The 25,445-nt window shown below is 35.2% G+C and overlaps 1 protein-coding gene across 1 annotated transcript in view; it reads right to left on the bottom strand.

Annotated features, from left to right (window-relative positions):
• WDR17 (WD repeat domain 17) overlaps positions 1-25,445 on the bottom strand; it is an 86,758-nt gene that overhangs the window by 48,028 nt on the left and 13,285 nt on the right. The window contains exons 4-8 of the mRNA XM_060136619.1: positions 15,020-15,148; positions 12,063-12,246; positions 7,786-8,016; positions 4,329-4,580; positions 2,319-2,441 (exon numbers count right to left, since the gene is read on the bottom strand). Of these exons, the coding sequence (XP_059992602.1) occupies positions 2,319-2,441; positions 4,329-4,580; positions 7,786-8,016; positions 12,063-12,246; positions 15,020-15,148 (919 nt within the window). The remainder of the gene's footprint in view (positions 1-2,318; positions 2,442-4,328; positions 4,581-7,785; positions 8,017-12,062; positions 12,247-15,019; positions 15,149-25,445) is intronic.

Here is a 25,445-nt window from a genome sequence, read left to right as displayed (position 1 = left end):
TATTGCCCCATAAATTAAAGCACAGCACGATTATTTCTGAATTAAAAGTTTCTTTCAAAGTGCTGATGTAATAATAGCTTACTTCTTCCTCTATACAAGCAAACACACACGCACCTGAACTTTTTTCTTTTAAAACTAATAACTCTCTTCCACTAATTTTCAATCCAATGAAAATAATTTTTTTTTTCTTTTTTTTGCGGTACGCGGGCCTCTCACTGCTGTGGCCTCTCCCGTTGCGGAGCAACAGGCTCCGGACGCGCAGGCTCAGCGGCCATGGCTCACGGGCCCAGCCGCTCCGCGGCACGTGGGATCTTCCCGGACCGGGGCACGAACCCGTGTTCCCTGCATCGGCAGGCGGACTCTCAACCACTGCGCCACCAGGGAAGCCCGAAAATAAATATTTTTGAGATTATTTATAATTCACTTTAATTTAGCACCTAAATTAAGAATTACAACTGATATACATTTGCATCTTAATTTCTCTCTTCTTCCTCAATTTTTACTGTCCATAGACTTTCAATTACATAAATGTCTCCTTGTTCAGTTATTTTCTTTGTATTCTTTATCACATATTTTGTCTTCTTTCAAAAAGCTTTTCCTTAGAACATAAATATACTCTTGTAAATGTAATTCAAAATAATGATATCACCATAAATTATCAGACCAATCTAGATTAATTACACACTGGAATATAAATATTTCCCAGTATATTGTCTTTTTTGACTCAAATATAATAAAGTCTTTCTTACTGCATTCATTAGGATAATACTCATTTCTTAGAATCGGAGAACGACAGGCAGTCCAAACTAGAATGAACCATTAATAACAAAAGAAGCATTTGGTTCAATGAAATTTTGCTGAAAGTTTGGTTAAAATTAATATAATCCATGACTGTTTTCTAATATTTAAATTTGTTGATATTATAGGTGGTTTTGATGCCCTTTATGCTCCTATCAATCCATAATTCATCTTTTTTTCAGAATTTGATGATTATGTCTACATTTAAAGTTTTTCATTTTTACATAAATTTTCTTACTCCACGCTTTCTGTTACATTAAAAAATTGGGAGAAAAAACTATCAACAACCTGAAAGGAATGACTCAAAAATGACAAGATCAGTATGTGCGTCTTTATATTTCCTGACTTTTCTCTAATGGGCCTGGACCACTTTTGCAATAAGAAAAATATAAGGAAGTAAAGAACCTATGATATTTCAGTCATCTTATGAGATGGGTGTTCACAGCAAATAAAGAAAGAAAAAAATAGTTCCAAAAAATGCAGGATACGTAAACATATGCCAGTCCCCAGCATACTATCAATACTTCTCCAGTCCTAATGCTTCTAGACCCTCCCGTTTCCAAGATTTAGAAGTATTAGGAAAAGCTTAAATTTGTGAAAAGACTGGAGGTTCAAATACAGAGATTTTCTACTACTTGCCATTGCCCACAAAATTAGATACTAAATTTGCTAACCAAAACAACATTATTTTGAACAGGCCTCACTAATTATTTAGTATATCATAGACAGCAGTGAGTAAGGAGGAATCAATAACTCTAGGTTGTTCAATCACTACTCTTTTCCCCAAGTTTTTTTATGATCCACACAGAAATAAAAGAAACACTACCAACCATGCAGAGTAACCACAGTTGACTTAAATAGGAAGTCAATTTCTTTTCCCTCATATTTAGGAAAAATTCTAATTCTAAACCTCCCCCCACCATACTCCAGATTTTTCTTTTATACCTTAAATGTATTTTATAATTTTTTCTTAATCATAGAAGTAATAACAGGTAATTAGAAAAAAACACAAAAATAAATGAAGAACATCTATAATACTAACTACTAATCCTGCAACAAACATGCAATACGTTCAAACACGGAATATATATTCTAGAGCCTACATTTCCAATGTTTAGGTTATTTTAACTTTGTTATAAACCATATAGATTGTAAAAGAGCCATGTTTAAAACAAAGTCCCCTAGTTCAGACCAATTTTATTTAATCCCATCACTCTTGATATTTTTTATTTTCACCAATATCATTGTCTCATTTTCCCCATGTAGATTTGAGATTATCTTAATATCCTCACTTAATAGCATTTTTAAATGTAACTTTGCTCTAAATATTTTCAATTTAGCAATATTAGATATTGTGTGGCTTTGATGGTACCTTTAGCACGTATATTGTCAAAGGCTATTTTTTTTAATTTGCTTTTCAGTAGCAGTATTTGATACGTTTATATCATTATATCACTCATTTTATTGGATAGCAGCAAGTACGATATTTTAAAATAGCCAATTTTGATATTTTTACTTACATTTCTTCCTTGGAGGAGAATTCAGTACATGTAAGCAGTGAAACCCTGTTTTCTTTAATTTAAAATTATCAACAGGTGTTGCTCTAGAAACATTCCAAACGCGCAAAACACCCACTTGAGAATCTAGTCAGATCAAGAAAAAAGCATTATATTAACAAATTTTATTTGAAACATAAAATGCCTAGATATAAAAGTAGTAACAAAATTTCAACTTGCCAGATTTTTAGCACCACTTACTGACATTCTTCACACAGTAATATTATATCATAATACAAAGAAAAAGCCGAAGTGATATTCATCCTTTCAATTTTTGGCACGTTTTGCCTTTTTTTTCCTGTTCCAAATCCCCTTCTTGGGGGAGAGACTGCCTGCCTTGGGAGCTTCCCCGACAAAGATCATTATGACAATGTGACCACAAAAAAAGCACCCCAGGGACACACTTGCTCTAGGAAAGCCAGCCACAGAAAACTTTCCACCTCTACCATTAAGTAACCCTTCACCTTTCGAAATGCTTGTAAACTGCTTCCTTGCTCACTTGCAGCCAAACAAGGACTGCCTGATATACCTGCAGATTAATTAGAAAGCCCCCTCCTTCGAAAAATCCTACCTTAATAAGCTACTCTGGAAAGAGTCTGGCAGTTCCTCAAATGATTAAACGCAGAGTCACCATGTGACCCAAAAATTGCACTCCTGCATATACACCCAACCGAATTACAGACATGTGTCCCCATAAAGCCTGCACACAAATGTTCCCAGCAGCATTGATAACCACACAAAACCGGCAACAAGATAATGTCTATCAGCTGATAAATGGATAAACAAAACCTGGCATATCCGTACCATGGAATATTACTCATCTATAAAAAGGAATGAAGTACTCATCCATGCTACATCACGGATGAACCTTGAAAACTCTACGTTAAGTGAAAGAAGCCAGACATAAAAGGCCACATGTTGAATGACTCTGCTTCTATGAAACGTCCGGAACAGGCAAATCCACCAAAAGAGAAAGTAGATTCGTGGTTTACGTACACACAGGAGTGACTCAGGGGTGTGGAGGGCGTAATGAAGAGTGACTTGCGGATGGGTCCAGGGCTTATTAGGGGGATGAGGAAACGCTCTGGAGTTAAATGATGCTAATGGTCGTAGAACTCTGTGAACACAGAAACCACTACACTGTACACTTTAAGTGTACACGGTGAGTTTTTATGGTATGTGAATCTCAGCTCAATAATAATGATAATAATAATAGGTATATTATTATTAATATATATCTATCATTAATTATATCCTGTGAAATTAAAGGCAATGAAGATACATCAATAAGAATAATAAGAATAAGAATCCATCTACTTCTATGTGCAGTTTAAGTGCTTAAAGAAGTAAAGACTTCTTTAAAAATGTTGAAAAGGTAAAGACTCTGTCTTTCATTTTACACGTAGCAAATATGGGAAGTATTTATACAGTAGCTGAAAGTGCTGTCTCTTCAGAGACCTCTCTCTCTCTGAAGCTAAGTAAACGGTAAGAGTCATTTAATTCCTAATTTCTATTTTAAATTCCCCACCTTCCCATCCCCCATCACTTCTTAGTTTTGCTAATTCTCTTATGATTAGGAAATCATGACTGTCAAAATCCTCAGTGAGGCTAACAGACTCCTCATCCAGACAGACTGTTTTTCTAGCCAGTATTTTTACTGTCACCCTGCCATGGCTGAAATTGAACTGCCTTTGTCTTTTGTATACACACAAACACAGACATGCACACGTGTGTACATATATAACATATTCCAATGTTACCAGAAACCTGGAAAACCGGGCCTTCCTTTCATTTTTATTTGTCATTGTATTAATGATGCACTGTATAAATAAAAGTAAACGAGCTATTTACTATAATAATAATGTTTGAGATATTAATAAGTTTTACACAAAATTAACCAATAAAAGTACAATCTCCCTGATTCAGTTAAAGAATATACACATATTTAAACCTCTGGGAGTAGGGTAAAGTTACCTCCAGTTATAAACATGCCAGGAGCACCGGGAACCCAGGCCAAGCACTGCACAGAAGCTACTGCACTAGGAAAATTAAATGTTGTTATGCAACAAAGTGATTCCGAATCTACTAGGCGAATTCCACGATGCAAATTAGCCACTAGGAGGTAATCAGTAGACAGTGGGTCCCATTCCAGGGCTGTAACGGGATCCTCTTCGTCGGTCCCTTCAAGAGATTCAGGTCTCAGAACATGTTTCTGACTTTTACTACCTATTAAAATGTAAAGAGCATGATTTTAAACAAAATTTCCAAAATAAGATTAATCATTGAGATCACATGGACTTTCTCCTTGCATACCACTGATCTCTGAGGGTCCTGGGAATACAAGTCTGGTATTTCTATGCAGAAGTCATAACTGACAAGGGAATGCAGGGGAATTAGAGTTTGCCCTAAGGATGAAAGTCGTACTGGACTGCTTTGCCTTGGCAATCCCCAGTACCCTGCATGTTTTTCTATTTGTTACTGAAAAGCTGTAAGAAAAAGACGTAGGAAAATAATATACATCATCTTGTCATCAACTACAATTTCACTGAGTTACAACAGCGTAGGGATAGGGAAGTGTTTATCAAAGGGAAGAACAACGTGTTCTGACTAAAAAGCACAGACTTTGGAGGGCTGCCTGGGTCCAGATCCTAGTCCCAAGATACTTAATCTCTGTGTGCTCAGTTTTTTATTTTACAGTGGAGAACATAACAATACCAGAGTTTGTTTGTTTGTTCAAGAGTAAACGAGTTAGTTGCTTGAAGTGCTTCAAACAGTGGGGCATACGATAAACAGCATACCAATGTTTATTGTCATCCGTCCTCATTCATCCTATCACTTGTCATATCATAATTCACTCCTGGCTACCAGAACAAAGAGGCAGCCAGAAAAACAGGGAGATGAAACAAGTGAGATTAAGTGAAGAAAAGGATCAGCAAACAATCCTCTTATTTCTTCCAAAATATATACACGCTGGCGATACGGAAAAAAAGGCCTTTGCTAACGCACCAATGGGGACTCCAATTAAACAGTTCTCTCGTTCACAAAAGAAAGGCAGTGAAACACTAAGTTTACAGATTACAACCTTAACAGAAGTACCAATTATTCCTAAGTACTGTAAACGTTGAAGAAGTGTCTATTTTAAAACTAACACTATTGAAAGATACCATAGCTCTTCCTGCAATGTCTTCGTTACATACTGTTTTTCAATGTATCAGATTATAAAAGCAGAAAAAATAGATCTCCTTGTATATATAAGATATTTGTAAAGTTAACTGAAAAATCTTATAGTTTCTGGCTTGAGGTTAATTCGTCAGAACATATTCTTTCAATATAATGGTATTCTTAGGTAGGGAGTATTTTATTTAGATATTTTGCAGATATAATCATAGAAGGTGCATGTGAAGCTTCTCTTATTGGACTTTATCAAACTTTTGCAATAACCATCAAGAAAAGTTTGCTTGCTTCTTCTTTCCCAAAATAAGCATCTTTAAAGTTGCTATTTGATAAAATAAACAGTAATGAATATTAATATAGTTGATCATTACAAACCACAGAGAGGTAGAAAAATGATTAACCTAAGTTAATCAGCTATTTAAGTAATTATTAGGTATTTGAATGTGCCCGTTAGTATCTATGGTTATTAAAAATATTCCAGGGCTTCCCTGGTGGCGCAGTGGTTGACAGTCCGCCTGCCGATGCAGGGGACACAGGTTCGTGCCCTGGTCCGGGAAGATCCCACATGCCGCGGAGCAGCTGGGCCCGTGAGCCATGGCCGCTGAGCCTGCGAGTCCGGAGCCTGTGCTCCGCAGTGAGAGAGGCCACAGCAGTGAGAGGCCTGCATACCGCAAAAAAAAAAAAATGTATTTAAAATAAAATGAACACACCATTGTAAAGAAATTATACCCCAATAAAGATGTTAAAAATAAATAAATAAAATAAAATAAAATAAAATGGTCCGATGGATAAAGAAGATGTGGCACACATATACAATGGAATATTACTCAGCCATAAAAAGAAATGAAATTGAGTTATTTGTAGTGAGGTGGATGGACCTAGAGTCTGTCATACAGAGTGAAGTAAGTCAGAAAGAGAAAAACAAATACCGTATGTTAACACATATATATGGAATCTAAAAGAAAAAAATAACGGTCATGAAGACCCTAGGGGTAAGATGGGAATAAAGACACAGGCCTACTAGAGCATGGATTTGAGGATATGGGGAGGGGGAAGGGTAAGCTGTGACAAAGCGAGAGAGTGGCATGGACGTATATTCACTACCAAGCGTAAAATAGATAGCTAGTTCCCACTAAGCAGCCGCATAGCACAGGGAGATCAGCTCGGTGCCTTGTGACCACCTAGAGGGGTGGGACAGGGAGGGTGGGAGGGAGGGAGACGCAAGAGGGAAGAGATATGGGAACATATGTATATGTATAACTGATTCACTTTGTTATAAAGCAGAAATTAACACACCATTGTAAAGCAATTATACTCCAATAAAGATGTTAAAAAAATAAAATAAAAATAAAAAATAGTGTTAAAAAATTAAAAAATAAAATAAAATGGCCTGACTTTATCAATAATTTATATAGCTTTTTTTTTAACATTAGAAAGATCATTCCCTAAGGAAAGAAAAGATTTATTTGGATGTTCACTGTTCTGTTCAATTTCAATTTCTTCTTTCTTCTATTAATTTCAGATAAATTGAATGTAATACGCCTTGTGAAAGTAGTTATTCTAATCCTGAAGCAGCACTTTCATCCATCTACCTAGTGAACCAGGAGTCACATCCATCAACAGATACCAATGGCGAAAAGCACGTTTTTCAAATGTCAGCAGTGCTGACTTACAAGTGGAGAACTGTTCATCTAATTTTTCAATTTTTTATTATATATTTTGTTATTGTTTAAATTTTAAAAATACACATAAACTAATTTCTCAGACCTTTCCACTGAGCCATGTTAATTAACTAATAGAGCTACACGGAGTTATTGTTCCTTTTTATCCCAAGTTCAAACTCTTTGCTAAGGAGCTGTGACAACTAAATGGTATTTTACAAGCAGGTGCGAAAATATTTTTGAGTAGTATTAGTAAGTTATTATATAATCCAGCTGTAGGTCCTTTGTCATTCAGGCCATTTTCTTAGTAAATACGCAGAATGAAACAACTGACTTTAAAAAGTAAAAATGCAGGACAAATGCCTGACAGGGGTTAACTCAAAGTAAAATCCACAGAGCTGAGTTAAATGTACCACGACGCCTTACAAATAAGATTTACTTCCAATGATTATTTGGAATTGGCATAGTGCTGGATAATATTTGCAAAACTATTATTTAAAAATTAAAATACTGTTAACTTTCTATGCTGTGTAAATAAGAAATTATATATGCTGAGAAAAATAAAATTTAAGAGACCTGACTAGTAAAATTCTTACCTGGTTGAAAAATTGATAGACTTCCATCAATATGACCGAAGACAACTTTCCCCCTTTTCTGGGTATGCCATCTGAATATACAGATATCAGACAGGAAGCTATGGGCTTCTCTGTGCACAGTCACGCCACTGTCCGGTCCTGAGATGGTCCAGATGAACAGTGGGCCTCTCTGGGAAGCAAACGCCACTGCGTCATCTGCATTCCAGCACCAGCTGAGAGAGGCAGGCGTCCCTGGAATAAATTAGATACAGATACACAGTAGAGAAACATGGCATAAGATCGTACCGTTAAATGTTATTTGCATCCTACCTTTCTACAACAACTAAAATACAAGACTGTGTTCATTATTAAAAAATATTACCTTCTTACTCGGAAATTTGATTTATAAAGTAACCCTAAAGGCTGCAGGGAACATATGCAGGGTACTTCTATGATGAAAAAGTACCTAGTTTCTGGTTTGAAACTACTAATATGATCATATGCTTCACAGACTCAAAGAAATGTATAGAGTTCTTTCTTTCTTTCAGAAAACTATATATTAAAGCAATAAATTCTTACTGAGTTTTTGTGTATAAGACCTGCTTTAGGCGTTCTAGGTATACAAGTTAATATAGGAGACAATTCCTGCTTTAAAGGATCTTAAGTATAAATTGGGGAGATGATTACATTTATGAAAAGTTGCATGCTACTATAAGGTTTGTTTTTTTTTTTTTTGCGGTACGCGGGCCTCTCCCTGTTGTGGCCTCTCCAGCTGCGGAGCACAGGCTCCAGACGCGCAGGCTCAGCGGCCATGGCTCACGGGCCCAGCCGCTCCGCGGCATGTGGGATCTTCCCGGACTGGGGCACGAACCCGTGTTCCCTGCATCGGGAGGCGGACTCTCAACCACTGCGCCACCAGGGAAGCCCCTATAAGGATTTAATAACAACAAAATTAACACTACAAACTACTTCTTATCAGGAGTTGGATTTAAGTCTTGGTTTTGCCTCGGATGATCTAAACAAGCCACTTTACCTCTGTAAACCTGTTTCCTCACATAAAAGAGACATGACTAAAAAATAGCTGACCACCTGTTTCACATGAAAGTTAGGGCAAGAAAAAATAATGATGTATGCAAAAATCCTTTTTAAACTAAAAGACAAAATACGAAAGTTAACTGTTAGTCTCCTGTTATTGTGATCAAATAAATAATAGATGAAATAAATGTTATGGTAAATTTATGACTCAGGAGACAGGCTGTGAATCTCCCGACATAGAATCGGAATCATCAAACTGAATATGCATATGAGATCGTGTGGAGTTAGGGCCCAGGAATCTATTTCTAACAAGGTTCTCCAAATGATTTTTATGTGTACAAGGGTTTGTGACCGTTTGGGCTACTGCCCTGGAAAGAAACTGGATTTGAATTACACCTTGAAGGAACAGCGGAGTTTCAATACGTGGGTCAAGACGTATTTCCCGGGAAGAGGAAACGCTATGAACAAAGACACAGGGTTGAAAGTTGTTCATTGACCGTAAATTCAATTTGTGTCAGCAGCCTACAATGTGCCAAGAGGCAGAAGCTAAAGCTGATTCACTTGGTTATAAAGCAGAAACGAACACCCCACTGTAAAGCAGTTATACTCCAATAAAGATGTTTAAAAAAAAAAAGAGAGAAAAAGGAAACTGTTTCAGGGCTTGACATACAATGGGAACTCCATAAATACTCACTGAATGAATGAATGAGTACACAAATAAGGCCAATAAAAAAGCTGTTTGGTTTTTGGATACATTAACAGAAGTAGAATTTCCCCAATAAGGGATAAGACATGCTGTATGGGTCAAACCACCACAGCCCACTTGAAGGAAGCCACTGGAATGATGGCTCTCGGAATGTGTGTTTTGAGAAGCACAGCAAGGAAGAGAAAGGACCAGAAACGATGTCCTGTAGTTATAATAGAAAACACTGCTATACTGGCTTGTCACACGCAAGCACTTCTAAGAGCTCTACAAATATCCACTCATTTAATTCTCCCAACAATATTCTGAGATAGGCAGGTAGTATTATTCTCCACTGTTAACAGTTTTGTTTTGTTTTTTTCTGAAAGTGTATTATTAAGTGTGACATTTTTCAGGTTGGTGACAATTTTTTAACCTTTTACATTTAAACAAAGTAATACTCATTTTCTTTTAAGTGACTTTTTTAATATTAAGAAAAAAGAATGATGAAGTAAAAAGAATACAGAGGCATGTTCAAGTTCAACAGCCGGATGTGGAAGTTCTAATATTTATTTTTTTTTAAGTTGACAATGCAAACTTCTACTTTGTTTAAACTGGATTCTGAAAAGAAAAAAGGAGTCTAAGCCTTTTCAAAGGGGATTATTTTAAATAAAAATGACCAAAAATATTCATAATTTTTGCAAATAAAATATCAAAACTTTCAATCTTCAAATTAAGATCTTTGAAAACATAAGGAATTTACCCTAAAATTTTTCAGAAAAAATATATTAAATTGATCAAAATTGTTACCACAATTATTTAATCATTCTACACATGTTAATGAAAAAGTCTTATTTAATTGCATATTCAGTGGCAAAGGAAGCTATGGTGCACACAGTTGATGAACAAAAATCTCTTCCACAATGAATGGATGTGATGCATATGGTGTTTGATGACAAATCAGTGGACAAACTAGGTAATGATACCATAATATGCTGTCTAATCTGTCCTTACGCATAACATTTAGAAAATGTTATTATGCAGTTACAGTCTAGTATAGATTTTGTGCGACACCTTTATAAGCACAATGGCATTGCATAACATTTTTAGTTTATGGCGCATAAAATATGGAAAGAATTTTAAGGAGTATTTATTGTGTTATTTAAAATTAATCTCACACAAAGCTGTATTTAAAGTAGTGGGAAAGTGCACTGTTGATCAATATAAACAATACTGGTAAAACCGTAGGATCTGTGATTGGTGGAGAAAGGGCTATGACCAGAAAAGCTTGAAATCTTGATTGAGGCTATTAATCACTGTTTATACACCACAAAGCTTTGTACCAAACCTAATTTGGCTTTTTCTCATTGGAGTAGTGAAAACCTTAAGGAAAACCGTTACTTACATTAATGGAAGCTCACTGAATAGATGACTTTTAAAAAGATTTTGCTCGGACATTGAAGCAAACTACTCACTGTCTAATACTGAAATTCATTGGTCGCTGCAAGTGAAGATAATAAGCAGCGTATATGAACTTGGGAAGGAGATGCTCATTTTCCTAGCTGAAAATATTTGGTAAATATTTTTTAGGACAAAAGTTACATAACAAAATTGGTGTGTTTTTCGGGTGTTTTCAGCATTCCTAACGACCTAACTTTGAAAAGACAAGGGAAAAGCCATACTCAATCTATGTCGAACATATCCAAAGGTTCCAAAAGGCATCATTACTGTTATATTGGAAGCAAGATTTAAATACAATTGCCTATGACTTCTCAATATTGTTGTTACACACTGAAAAGAATATTATAAAGAAACTCTGTGAAAAGTAAAGTTTGTGACACTGTCACATCTCAGTTTACTATCTCAAAGTTACAACCAGTATTTTTTAGAGAAAAGGCTGAATATGGAAAATATATCCAGCAGTAGCTTTCAAAAACATAATCGGTAATTGAGCTACACTCAGCACTCAAAAAGAGAACTGAATTATTATGACATTTAACACAGAAAAATGATTATTTAACTTCATCATCATTATGGGGTAAGATGCTAGGTAGAAAGAAAGTAATGATATTATGCCATTCACAAAGATCTATCTGCATAAACTAGAACTTTCTACTTTGACCTAAAAATATAGGAAAAAGTCAACTCAGCAGAGCAGTGACTACATGCGTCATACTGTCTTTGTATGTTTCAAGCAAGGCCAATTGTCTCATTGAGAAAATAGTATCTAATTATTATTTTTATGTTTATTTTGGAATTTTTAATATTATATTTAAATATTAATAAAGTTATTTGGTGTTGACTATGTTTTTTAATTGATCAGTGTACTAAGTCTGATAATTTCATGAAATTTTGTTTCAGTTTTGTACACATGCACATACACAATAATGAGTCATGATGTGAAATGTGTTTCTTATATAGATTACCATTAGAAAGCTTGAAAAACACTACTTTAAAACTTGAGCTAATTGAAATAAAATATTTTGCTTATTGAAATAATAGAAAAAAAACTGAGGTATAATTCACATGTAACATTCTATTTATTTTCATTCAATAAAATAAATCCCAGTTATAGGTATACCTTTCGTATTGTCGAGTTTAGCAATGACTTTTTGTTCTGCAACATTCCAAATGATCACTAAATTATCGGTACTGCCACTTGCAAACAGATCAGGGTTATGTGGACACCAAGAGATAGCTGTGATTGTTTTTTTATGTTCAGACATAATTGCGTGAAGTTTGAATTCATTATAACGGTGATCCAACTAAAAAATATATAAATAAAACATGTCAGTGCTTCTTTCTTTGTAATACACTTTCCATTAATAATCACATTATTTTTTAAAAGCTACATACATGAAAATTAGTACACCCAATAACAAGATATGAACATAATTCAAGCCTTGGTCTACTTTCAAGTGAATTCAAATGTATTCAATGTGAAAGAAATCATTTTTCAAAAAAATAAAAGAGAATTGAAATTAAACATACCAATTTTAAAAAGAAGTAACAATAAATGTACATTTAAATATGCATAATAATTCAGAGACTTATTTTCCATAGCTCTATTTATGAGGGAAAAACACCTTGTTCTTAAAATATTTTTTCTGCAAATTTTTAACTTATATTTGAGTCAAAAAAATGTAGGTTAAATAAGCCAGCTGCTCATTACTACATTATTAAGATGTCCAAAGTTTGCAGAGCAATGGTATCATTTGGACCTGTTTTATGTTATTGCTTTTTGGAAGGGGCATTATGTTGTGTTTTTATACGTAAGTGGACAAAAGGAATAGCCTAGTTTTCCTATTTTCTTTGTAAATGTGCCATTAATTAGTGGATCAATTCATCTTTCTATCAGTTTTACCATGTTTGAGATGTATATATTGTATACGTCATTTTGTTGAACCTGGTTTTTCCCTTTAACACATAACAAACCTTTCACAGTGTTACATAAGAGTTACTCAAATCATTATCATATTAACTATTAACTACACCAACCTTTCTTTAACCGTATACTTGCAGTAAAATCCTAACTGCTAACTGTCACCCAAGTTTATTTGTATTAACTTCTAAATCAGGGTAATTTTTAGTTTGTTTTAGTCTTTAATAACACGCAAACTTTCTTCATAGGTTTTTTAGATTAATACTTTTAGCTTAATCTTCCTAAGTATTCAAGTCATAAAATGTCATCATTAAACAAGATATATGCAAACATTAAAAAAATTCAGTTTCGCCTTCATCCACTTTCTTACCTTCCTGACTCCTCAGAGGAATAGTTTTCCCTGCCTGATAAATTCTTCTTCTTTAGGAGGAAGTAAAAGACAAGACAATAGGGACCAAAGATTAAGGGAGAAATTTCTTAAGAGGAAGCTTAGCAACACACACAGGGTGGTAAAGAGGTAGATGGCAAAAAAAAAAAAAAGAGGTAGATGGCAGAACAAAAGGGGCATTTAGAAGGCTTGCTCCTGTCTTCTGGGGAACGGGAAGTGAAAAAAAGATGTGAGTTACATTGAAATTGCATTTTGATTGCTAGATATTTCCTCAATCTTGAGAAATGGACTACATAAAATCTTAGCATTGTGGAAACTTAATTGGTTTATAGATGAATGCTATTATTTCTTAAATTTTCAATAAACTACAATACTATTAGCAATTTAAAGGAATTTTTACTCCAGGATAAAGCAATAATTTTTTTTTCGCTCTTAACTGAAATGAGTTGGTATTTCAAGATAAAAAAAAATTCAAGAAACATTTACTAAGTGGTTACTAAGTGCCAGAGAGTGTGCAGTAACTTGAGAATTCAAAGATGAGAAAGACCCATTCTGGTCAATGGAAGCATGTAGAGACGCCATCCATTCCATAAGGTCCTTCACTAAGAACGAGGAAAAAGCAGAATGTAGAAAAGAGCTTATACATTTGAGCTGACATTTGAAAGATGAGAAAATGTCTCTGGACAGGCAATGTGGGCAAACTGAAAAATTAGTGCAAGCACAGGCAAGATACAGAAGAGTCTGAGTAGTTTTGGAAAAGGCAATGATCTTAGGGTCTGGAGCACAAGGTGACAGGGAGACGGAGACAGGAAGATCATGAAAGGATGTCATACCATGAGGTTGGATGTTAATATTAAGGAATGAGGAGCGACTGAAAAGTTTAGATTTGCATTATAGATGACTGATTACACTGAAGGATAAATTAGAGGGAGTCAAGATAGAGGCAAAGAGAATATTAAGAAACTGTTATAGTAGTTTAGGTGAGAAGGATATGAGGAAGGGAGTAAAAGGTAGAAAGTACCAGAACCAGTCCTGGTTACCTAGGGTGCAGGACGTGAGTAGAAGAGGGAGTCGGTGATAACTCTCACATCTGTGGTTTAGACTAATGGTTAGTGGGTGACACTGAAATACTGGCTCCAGGTTTAAGAAGAAAAACTGGACTTGGATTTATGATGCTCATGTCACCTCTATATGAAAAAATTCAGAAGGCCGTTGGCTGTGTAGATTGGGAACTGATAAGAGATGTCTGCACGGAGCCAGCACATGAAAAAAGGTAGTGATAAAGGTGTTTATCCCAAGACTATCTCAAAATATGTTACAACTGCACTATTTTTAATAGAAGGCTCTCTAAAGTACTCACTTCTTCAACTGATAAGACTATTTTCTCGGATCACATGTTACTGAGCAAGGTTTGAAATAAATGGACATATGAATTCCATTTAATTATATGGGAATATAGTTTAAAAGAATTAAGAACTACTTGTTCACGGTTCATAAAACAGGATCTTTAATTCTTGAAGAAATTCTTTTCGATGAATAGCACCAAAATAGGATTACTAAATCAATTAAGAATTTGCTAATAATTTAATATTATGATACGAGCATTTTCTAAAAGCTTGACTTGGAAAACTAACAGTATAAATAGTAACAAAATATACAATAAAATACCAATATCAATAAAGTTACAGCATTAAGCTTTTCAAGTATTAATTAAATAGTAATTTTACCTGATAAAAGGAAAACTTGGAAAGAATCAGCATTCTTTTACCTGATAAACATAGATGGCCAGGGTAGCACAGTACGCAAACCTGTCTCCATTGGCAACGCACACATCTTTGTTCCATGGCTGACATCCAGCAGCCAGCAGTCCCACTTGTCTTACCTGGGACATGTTTGCCTTGAGAAACAAATTCAGAGGCATATCAGTCAATTCCATTATTCAATAAACTTCCTCTTCTTTGTTTTACATCTGTTTTCTTCAATCCTTATCTTTACGCCCTGAAAACATTTTCTACTAGCGCTATCAATCTCAGCGTCTACTTTCAAAGAACAGGAGTTGAAATCTCCAAATGTCAACAAACATCAAGGCAGGTCATTTCAGTTAAGGAAGCGAGAGATTATAAAATAAATGACGGCTGACATTTGACCAAGGGTTGGTAATCCTACCAGGAGTGACAAGGACCAGAGTGAAACAGAAAGTGTATATCCTATCTAAAGGGTCTAGTACCACTGGAGAAGGTTACTCCATGTTGCCAGATTTCTGGAACTTCCCAAAGAAATGGAAATATCCAGATGTTTATGTAAACGTACCAATTTTAAACACTGGCAATTCCTTCAAGGCAGCAAATTCAGATGTTAAACACTGTGAGCCAATACAATATTGGGAGGATTGTGACCTCTGTCTCAGAACTTCAGTCTTCACATTGACGCTACGTCCTCACAGAAACTATTCGAGGTACAGAAGGCAGGAATACAAACTGGCTTAACAGTGGTGTTCATTGTGAAGAGAGGACAGAGGAAGCTGGAAATTACAGAATATAAATCGTTTATGTGGCAGGGCAGAGGATTTTAGAGTAAAAGAGCCCAGAGTCAGTTACGTTATATCTCATTTATTTATAAAGCTACTTTCCTCTTTATATCTTTTCTAGTTCATATTTCCACTTCCTGAAAAGATCTCTTCTTTTTTCCTCTTCTCTTTCTTCTCCAATTTCTATCTTCATCCCATTAAATTCCTTTATCTGGGTGGAACTAGTGATATATTTCCCCAAAAAAGTAAATAATTTGCAGTGAAAACTGGCAGGATAAAAAAGCGGTGCTACCAACCTTTCGGTGCTTACAAGTATAAGAAACTGCTACAAATACCTGCTTTCTTCCTCCTCTAATGACACCTAGCATTCTGGATAAATTTTAAAAATACACTTTTTTTCAATTAGTAATGTTATGACAATATTACTTTTCATTGAAAATATACATTATCTCAACCACATGTGAATTAAATAGGCTGTTATAGTTTATCCTTGGTATGTATGACTACTATTAATGTTCGTGTGTAAACAAATTTTGAGTTTATATTTGGAAAAGAAACATAAGGGAAAGATATTTAAATATACAGGCAAAATGGAGTCATTTAATTTTCACTTTCTTCTAACTCTGTTTTACTTTTTAAAAAATTAATAAACTTTATTTTTAGAGCAGTTTGAGGTTTACAGCAAAACTGAGTAGAAATTACAGAGATTTTCATTCGCCCCCCGGTTCCCCAACACGCACAAGCTCCGCCACTATCAACATCCCTACCAGATGGTACATTTGTTATAACGATGAACCTACCCTGACACATCATTACCATCCAAAGTCCAGAGTTTACATTAGGGTCCACTCTTGGAGTTGTAGATTCTAAGAGTTTTGACAAATGCATAACGACATGCATCACCATTGTAGCATCATACAAAGTAGTTTCACGTAACCATTGATCTTTTTACTGTCTCCATAGCTTTGCCTTTTCCAGAATATAGCTGGAAATCATACAGCATGGTGTTTTTTCCAGATCGGTTTCTTACACTTAGTAATATGTATTCAATGTCTTTTCATGGCTTGATAGCTCATTTCTTCTTAGCACTGAATAACAGTCCATTGTTTTGATGTACCGTGGTTTGTTGACCCATTCACCTATTGAAGGACATGTGGTTGTTTGCAAGTTTGGGCAATTATGAATAAAGCCACTATAAACATCTGTATGCAGGTTTTTGTCTGGACGTAACTTTTCAATTCATTTAGGTAAATAAGAAGGAGTGGAAAAGGAAGCGATTGCTGGATCCTGGTAAGGGTACGTTTATTTTGTAACAAACTATCGAACTGTCTTCCCAAGTGTCTGCCCCATTTTGCATTCCCACCAGCAATGAATGAGTTCCTGCTGCTGTACATCCTCACCATCCTTCGGTGTTGTCAGTGTTTTAGATGGGCCATTCGAATAGGCACGTAGTAGTATCTCCCTGTCGTTTTAATTTGCAATTCCCTAATAACTTACGATGCTGGACATCTTTCCATAGCTTACATGTCATCTTCTTCAGTGATGTGTCTTTTCAAGTCTTTTTCCCTTTTATTTTTATTGAAGTATAGTTGATTTACAATGTTGTGTTAGCTTCAGACGTACGGAAAAGTGGTTCATATATATATACATATATGTGTGTATATATATATATATATGTATTACTTTTCAGATTCTTTTCCATTTTAGGCTATTACAGGATATTGACTATAGTTCCCTGTGCTATACAGTAGGTCCTTGGTTTTTTTTAATTGGGGTGTTTGTCTTTTCTTGTTGAATTTTAAGAGTTCTCCACATATTCTGGGTAACAGTTATTAGATGGTCTTTGGCAAATATTTTCTCCAAGTCTGTGGCTTGTCTTCTTTTTCTCTTGACACTGTCTTTCACAGAGGAGAATATTTTAATTTAATAAAGTTTAGCATTCAATTATTTATTTCATGCATCATGCCTTTGGTGTTGAATCTAAAAATTCATGGCCATACCCAAGGTCATGTAGGTTTCTCTTATGTTATCTTCTAGGAGTTTAATAGTTTTGTGTTTTACCTTTAGGGTCTAAAATCCATTTATGAAAGACGTAAGGTCTAGTCTAGATTAATTTTTTTGCATGTGGATGTCCAGTTCTAGTACCATTTGTTGAAAAGACTACCTTTTCTCCATTGTATTGCCTTTGATCCTTTGTTGAAGATCAGTTGATTATATTTATGTGGGTGTATTTACGGGCTCTCTATTCTGTTACACAGATCTATTTGTCTATTCTTTTATCAATACTACACTGTCTTATTCCTGTAGCTTTACAGTAAGCCTTGAAGTTGGGTAGTGTCAGGCCACTGACTGTTGCTCTTGTTCAACACTGTGTTAGCTGTTTTGGGTCTTTTGCCTTTGCATATAAACTTCAGAATCAGTTTGTCAATATCCAAAAAAATAACTTCCTGAGATTCTGGTTGGGATTTTATCACATCTATAGATCAAGTTTTAGCAATAAGTGACATCTTGACACTATTGATTCTTTCTATCCCTGAACATGGAATATCTCTCCATTTATTTAGTTCTTTGATATCTGTTGTCTGAGTTTCATTGTTTTTCTCATATTGATCTTGTACATATTTTGTTAGATTTAAACCTCAGTATTTCATTTTTGGGGTACTATTGTAAATGGTAATGTGTTTTAAATTTCAAATTACACTTGTTCATTGCTGGTACACAGGAAAGTGATTGACTTTTGTATATTAATCTTGTATTCTAAAATCTTGCTAAAATCACTATATTGGTACCAGGAGGTTTTTTTCTACACAGACACTAAAGTCATCTGTGAACAAAGACAGTTTGATTTCTTCCATGCCAATCTGTATACCTTTTATTTCCTTTTCTTGTCCAGTTACATTACTTAGGACTTCAGTACAGTGTTGAAAAGCAGTGGTGAGAGCAGACATCCCTGCCTTGTTCCTGATCATAGCAGGAGAACTTCAAGTTTCTCACCATTAAGTATGATGTTAGTTACAGGGTTTTTGTTCTTTATCAAGATGAGGAATAAATATGTTCTTTGTCAAGTTGAGGAAGTTACCCTCTATTCCTAGGTTGCTGAGAGTTTTCATCATGAAGAAGTATTGGATTTTGTCAAATGATTTTCAGCATCTGTTGATACATAGGTCTATTCAGGTCTAGATACACGTCTACACAGATTGTCTATTTATACTTGTGTGAGTTTTGGCAAACTGTGTCTTCAAAAAATAGGTCCATTTCATCTAGGTTATCAAATTTGTGGGCATAGAATTATTGATAGTACTCCTTTATTAACCTTTTAATGTCCATAGGATCTGTAGTGATACCTCTTCTTTCACTACTAATATTAGTAATATATTTCTTCTCTTTTTACTTCTTAAGTAGCCTGGCTAAAGGCTTATAAACTTTATTGATCTTTTCAAAGAAGCAGCTTTTAGTTTTGTTTTCTCTATTGATTTTCTATTTTCAATTTCATTAATTTCTGCTCTAATTTTTATTATTTCTTTTATTCTGCTTACTTTGAATTCCATTTGCTCTTCTTTTTCTAGTGTCCTAAGGCAGAAGCTTAGATGACTGATTTTAGATCTTCCTTTTTTTCTAAGAAATGCACTAAATGCTATAAATTTCCCTCCAAGCCCTGCTTTTGTGGGCTTTTACTTCATTAAGTTGTATTTTCAATTTCATTTAGTTCAAAATAATTTTTAATTTCTCTTGAGAGTTCTTCTTTGATCCATGTGTTGTTTAGAAAAGTGTTGTTTAATCTCTAAGTATTTGGGGGTTTTCCAGCTATGTTTCTGCTACTGATATCTAGTTTAGTTCCATTGTCTCAGAGCAGACCTGTATTATTTCTATACTTTTAAGATTTGTTAAGGTGTGTTTTTTGGTCCAGAATATGGTCTAGTCTGTGAATGTTCCTTGTGAGCTTGAGAAGAATGTGTAATCTGCTGTTGTTGGATGAAGTAGCCTATAGATGTCAATTATATCCAGTTGATTGAAGATGCTCTTGAGTTCAGCTATGTCCCTACTAACTTTCTGTCTGCTAGATCTGTTAAATTCTTATAAAGGGATATTAAAGTCCCCAACTATAATAGTGGGTTCATCTATTTCTCCTTGCACTTCTATCAGCTTTGCCTCATGCATTATGATACTCTGTTATTAGGCGAATACACATTACGGATTGTTATATCTTCTTGGAATACGGACCCCTTGATTATTATGTAATGTACCTCTTTATCCCTGATATCTTTCCTTGCTCTGAAGTCTGCTCCATCTGAAATTAAGACAGACATGCCTACTTCTTTTGATTAGGGTTAGCATGGTATATTTTCTCCATCCCTTTACTTTTAATCTATATGTGCCTTTATATTTAATGTGAATTTCTTGCAGAAAACGTATAGTTGGGCCTTGTTTTTTGATCCACTTTGACAAACTCTGTCTTTTAATTGGTGCATGTAGATCATCAACATTCAAGGTGATTATTGATATAGTTGGATTAATATCTACTATATATTTACTGTTTCATTTTGTTGCCCTTGATCTTTGGTCCTGTTTTTGTCTCCCACACTTTCTCTTTCTTTTGTGGTTTCAACTGAGTACTTTGTACGACTCAATTTTTTCTCCTTTCTTAGCATATCAATTATACCTCATTTAAAAACATTTTAGGGCTTCCCTGGTGGCGCAGTGGTTGAGAGTCCGCCTGCCGATGCAGGGGACACGGGTTCGTGCCCTGGTCCGGGAAGATCCCACTTGCCACGGAGCGGCTGGGCCTGTGAGCCATGGCCGCTGAGCCTGCGCGTCCGGAGCCTGTGCTCTGCAACGGGAGAGGCCACAACAGTGAGAGGCCCGCGTACCGCAAAAAAAAAAAAAAAAACATTTTAAGTTCTTGTCCTAGATTTTGCAATATACATTGACAACTAATCCAAGTCTACTTTCAATAATACTATTCCACTTCTCAGTACCTTATAAAAACAAAATAATCCTAATTCCTCTTTCTCATCTCTTGTATCATTGATGTCATTCATTTCACTCACACATAAGCATACCTGACACATATATATGTATGTATGTGTATGTGTGTGTGTGTACACACATAAGCTTACATAATTAAAGACATTGTCACTAATTTCATTTTGAACAAACTGTTATTTGTTAGGTCAATTAAGAATAAGAAAATGAAAGTTTTTATTTTACCATCACTTAGTCATTCTCCACTGTTCTTCCTTTGTTTATGTAGATCTGAATTTCTACCTATTTAATTTTCCTTCTCTCTGAAGAACTTTTTTTTTTTTTTAACATTTCTTGCAAGGCAGGTCTACTGGCAACAAATGCCCCAGTTTTTGTTTGTCTAAGAAAGTCTTTATTTCTCTTTCACTTTTGAAGGATAGTTTCACAAGGTACAGAATTCTAGGTTGGTGTTTTAGTTCTCCCAACACTTTAAACGTTTCATTCCACTCTCTTCTTGATTGCATGGTTTCTGAGAAGTGGATATAATTCTGACCCTTGCTCTGGCTTCTTTTAAGATTTCTCTTTGTCTTTGATTTTCTGAAGTTTGGATATGATTTTCCTAGGCGTATTTTTTTTTTGGCATTTATCCTGCTTAGTGTTCTCCAAACTTCGTGGATCTGTGGTTTGGTGTCTGATGTTAATTTTAGGAAATTCTAAGTCATTATTGTTTCAATTATTGCTTCTGTCCCTGTCTTTCTTCTTCTGGTATTTCCATTATGTGTATGGAAATGTAGTTGTACATTTGTAGTTGTCCCACAGTTCTTGGACATTCTGTTCTGTTATTTTTTTCTCTTTTCTTTTTAGTTTTGGAAGTTTCTATTGCCATATTCTCAAGCTCAGAGATTCTTTTCTCAGTCATGTCCAGTCTACTAATGAATCTATTAAAGGTATTCTTCATTTCTGTTACAGTATTTCTGATCTCTTGTATTTCTTGTTGATTCTTTCTTAGAATTTCCATCTCTCTGTTTAAATTATCCATCTGTTCTTCCATGTTGTCTACTTTTTTCATTAAAGCCCTTAGCATACTAATCATACTTTAAAAAAAATTATTGGTCGGATAAATTCCAACATCCCTGCCGTATCTGACTTTGGAGCTGATGCTTGTTTAATCTCTTTAAACAGTGTTTTTTGCTTTTTAGTGTGCCTTGTGATTTTTTGTTGAAAGGAGTACATGATGTTACTGGCTAAAAGGAACTGGTAAGCAGACCTTTAGTAATGTAATGTTAAGCTGTGGGAGAAGAGAAAGCATTCTGCGGTCCTATGATTAAGTCTCTGTCTTCTGAGGAGTCTGTGGCTGTGGAATGGGAATTTCACCAGTTTTCTCAGGGATCTTTCTCCCCTAGGTGGGACAGGATAGCTAGTGAGCAGGGACTGGGTATTTCCCTTCCCCCAGCTAGGTTAGGTGCTGATATAATCTCTGCAGATCAGGCTCTCCTCACGGGCAGCCTTGTTAAGAAGAAGAGTGCTCTGACATATTTCTAAACAATCCCTTTTCCTCTCCCTTTGCCAGAAGCAGGGAGGGATCTTTCTCTGATATTTACTGTGAAAACTTGGTAAAGGTCCTGGACGTAAAACTCAGAAAAGCCTGGAGGCCTCCTTATTACTCCCCCCGCCGTCCAGAGTTTTTAACTCTCGGACTTGATATATGGGCCTCCAGCAATTCATCAATTACAGTTCAGGTTTTCCACTGTGGCTCTGGTTCCCACAGAGGTTTCTGCTGGTGGGTTTCTGCTCTGGTGCATTGTGATTCTCTGTATCTGCCTGTCTGTCTCTCCAATCTGGGGCAGCGGTTTGCCTTGTGACCTCACTTCTCTTATGAATCTAAGAAAAGTTGTTGATTTGTCTTAGGCCAGAGTAAAGACTTCTGAGCTCCTACATGACAAACTGGAAACTAAAAGTCCCTCTGCTAACTCTTTATTTATTGAAAACAAATAAATTACTTCTAAATCCATGCCAATACTTTTTATTTTATCAGTTTATCCTGATTTACTTCTTTTTAGTTTCTAACTTCAGATAATATAAACATTTCAATATTGTCATACAATTTGGTATGCCTTCGTACGCTCCTAAGCAGCTTTTATAAGTCTTATAGTCCAACAACTTAAATCCTTCATAATTCAGAGTTGAATAACTTGTCTAAACCAGCCATTAAAATAATAAACAGGAGGGCTTCTCTGGTGGCGCAGTGGTTAAGAGTCCGCCTGCCGATGCAGGGGACATGGGTCCGTGCCCCGGGCCGGGAAGATCCCACATGCTGTGGGGCGTCTGGGCCCGTGAGCCATGGCCACTGAGCCTGCGCGTCCGGAGCCTGTGCTCCGCAGCGGGAGAGGCCACAACAGTGAGAGGCCCGTGTACCACACACACACAAAAAAATAATAATAATAATAATGAACAGGAAAAAACAAAATGGCAGCTTCTTAAAAAAATTAGGATTTTGAATGAGGTATTAAAAAATCATGCATCATTAAACATATGAATACTATTGCATCTATAATTCTGAATTATGTATTTAAACTGCTAGAATTTGAAACTTCTATATTATTTTTCTCAAAAGTATCATAAAATATATATATATAAAATATTATGTAGCCTTTATTAAGCAATATCTACAGTTACCGAGGAGATAAAAAGAAATGTCCAGAAGCTTTTGATATCATTGTGGTCAGCACGAATGTTTACACAATTAGTGATTCTGCATTACTAAAAATAGAAAATGTTCAACCGAAGGTCCATTTCAAAATACATGTTTATATTTTAAATATAAATCCTACAAATATGTCACATATATAGGAAATCAAATATGTTTTAACTGTGACAGGTAGTTTTATATTTCAGGTAAATATTACGTACCCTTTTATCTTTAGTTAAGAATACGTTTCCTTCTTATGTGAACCACCTAAGAATTTCCATGTCCATTCTAAAGATTTGCTATTTCAGAAAACATCATCTTTCTGGCCCAGAAACAATATACACACTTTAAAGATAAAGTACTAAACCTTGCAGTTCACTGAATAATGCAGATTTACAAAGGATTCAGGAAGAAAGTCTGAGCATTGTGTCACCTCACATGCAACTGACAGTGTCAGTAGCCTGGCAACTACAGCCCTACAGAGATATTATTTTCATTTTTTTAACCTAAATTCTACTCTTGGTTTCAATCTTATATTATATGAAATACACAATGCATACATTATAATTACACTGAAGTGTAAGTGTATGAAATGTAAGAAAGCAAGTTATAAGAGTATATTTGCATTAGATTTGTATAACAATAAAGCTCACCTCTGAATATGCAAGATTATATGACATAAGCATGAAATTTAAATATAGCTAGAGTTACAATACTGCCAAAAATAAAATTATAAAACTAAGTTAAAATCAAGTTCATAAAAGAAAAAAAAAAAAAAACCAAGTTCATATACATGTGCTGTGTGTGTAGAAATATATACATATGCCATAAATATTAATTAAAGTATAAAGGCCACTTCAGTGATCTAAAGATAAAACTCATACTTGTATGTGACTTTTTTCAAACACTACATTTCTCAATTCTAATTTTTAGCTCAAAAACCAACTTATCTTTTCTAGTAAGCATTAAAAATATAACAATGGAAAAATCTGGTGTTCTGAATGCTGACTATATAGGGTATATGTGCACATATATATCATCTGAAAAATGTTAAGCTGGAATTTTAGAAGAAATTAAATAATCATGTTTCAATTTTCATTATTTAGAATAAGCTGTTTCATTGTCATCTAAGTCTATATAAGAACTGATCAAAACTTGAGCCAAGAAAAGCTTAAACTCATGAAGAGGATATGGTAATTTTAGGGTTGGACTATATCTATATATGAGAATAGTTATTCTTTTAATATGTCTCAGAACAAGGAATTCACTTATAAAGGCCATAGCTTATTAAAGGGCAGATTGGGCTTATGGTGGAGGGAAGGATTTTGAATCCTCAAAATCTCCATGAGCTGCCTCAAAATCACTAAAAAGAGACACACAATTTTAGCAAAACGCATTTTCTTAAAATCAGTCACCCCCTCCCTCCAAATTAGATTGTCATCCCTTTCCTTTCCCGTAGAGGAATATATGCACTACACATGAAAACAAAAAGCCTTCTGTCTGAACATCAGAAATGCACTATTACATTTTAAATGCACTCACACAATATAAAAAAGGATGCTGGCATTACAGTGAGTGCACGCGTGTCTCTGTGTGTGTGTGTGTGTCCAGCGCAACTTCAAATACTGCTATTAAACTCATAAGCTGAAACATTTCTATCATTATGGTTAAGGCTGGAATTCGGGACGGTGAGCTACCCAGTAATTCTCAACCTCCCTTCTGAAGAACGCTTTAGGATCCATACCATGAGGGTTATTCTCCAGAGTTAGATATTTACTGGCTCCTGAGATGTTTACCAGCCTGTTTCACAGCTGAAAAAAAAAAAAAAAATCTGAAGAAGAAAACCCAAGAGGCTTAAACTGCTGAGGATTGACAACTAAAAAGATAATCTAAACGAAGTAAAGTGCTGAGAAAATATCTTTGATTGATGTGATTAGAACAGTACCCTGAAGAAGTAAGGAGGAAGGAAGAAGAATTCAGCGCTGCATGTCTTTAGTAGTACACGCCCTCAAACAA

Source organism: Lagenorhynchus albirostris, chromosome 21, assembly GCF_949774975.1.
Source record: "Lagenorhynchus albirostris chromosome 21, mLagAlb1.1, whole genome shotgun sequence".
Classification (NCBI taxonomy): Eukaryota; Metazoa; Chordata; class Mammalia; order Artiodactyla; family Delphinidae; genus Lagenorhynchus; species Lagenorhynchus albirostris.
This window is presented reverse-complemented; position numbering and strand designations above follow the sequence as displayed.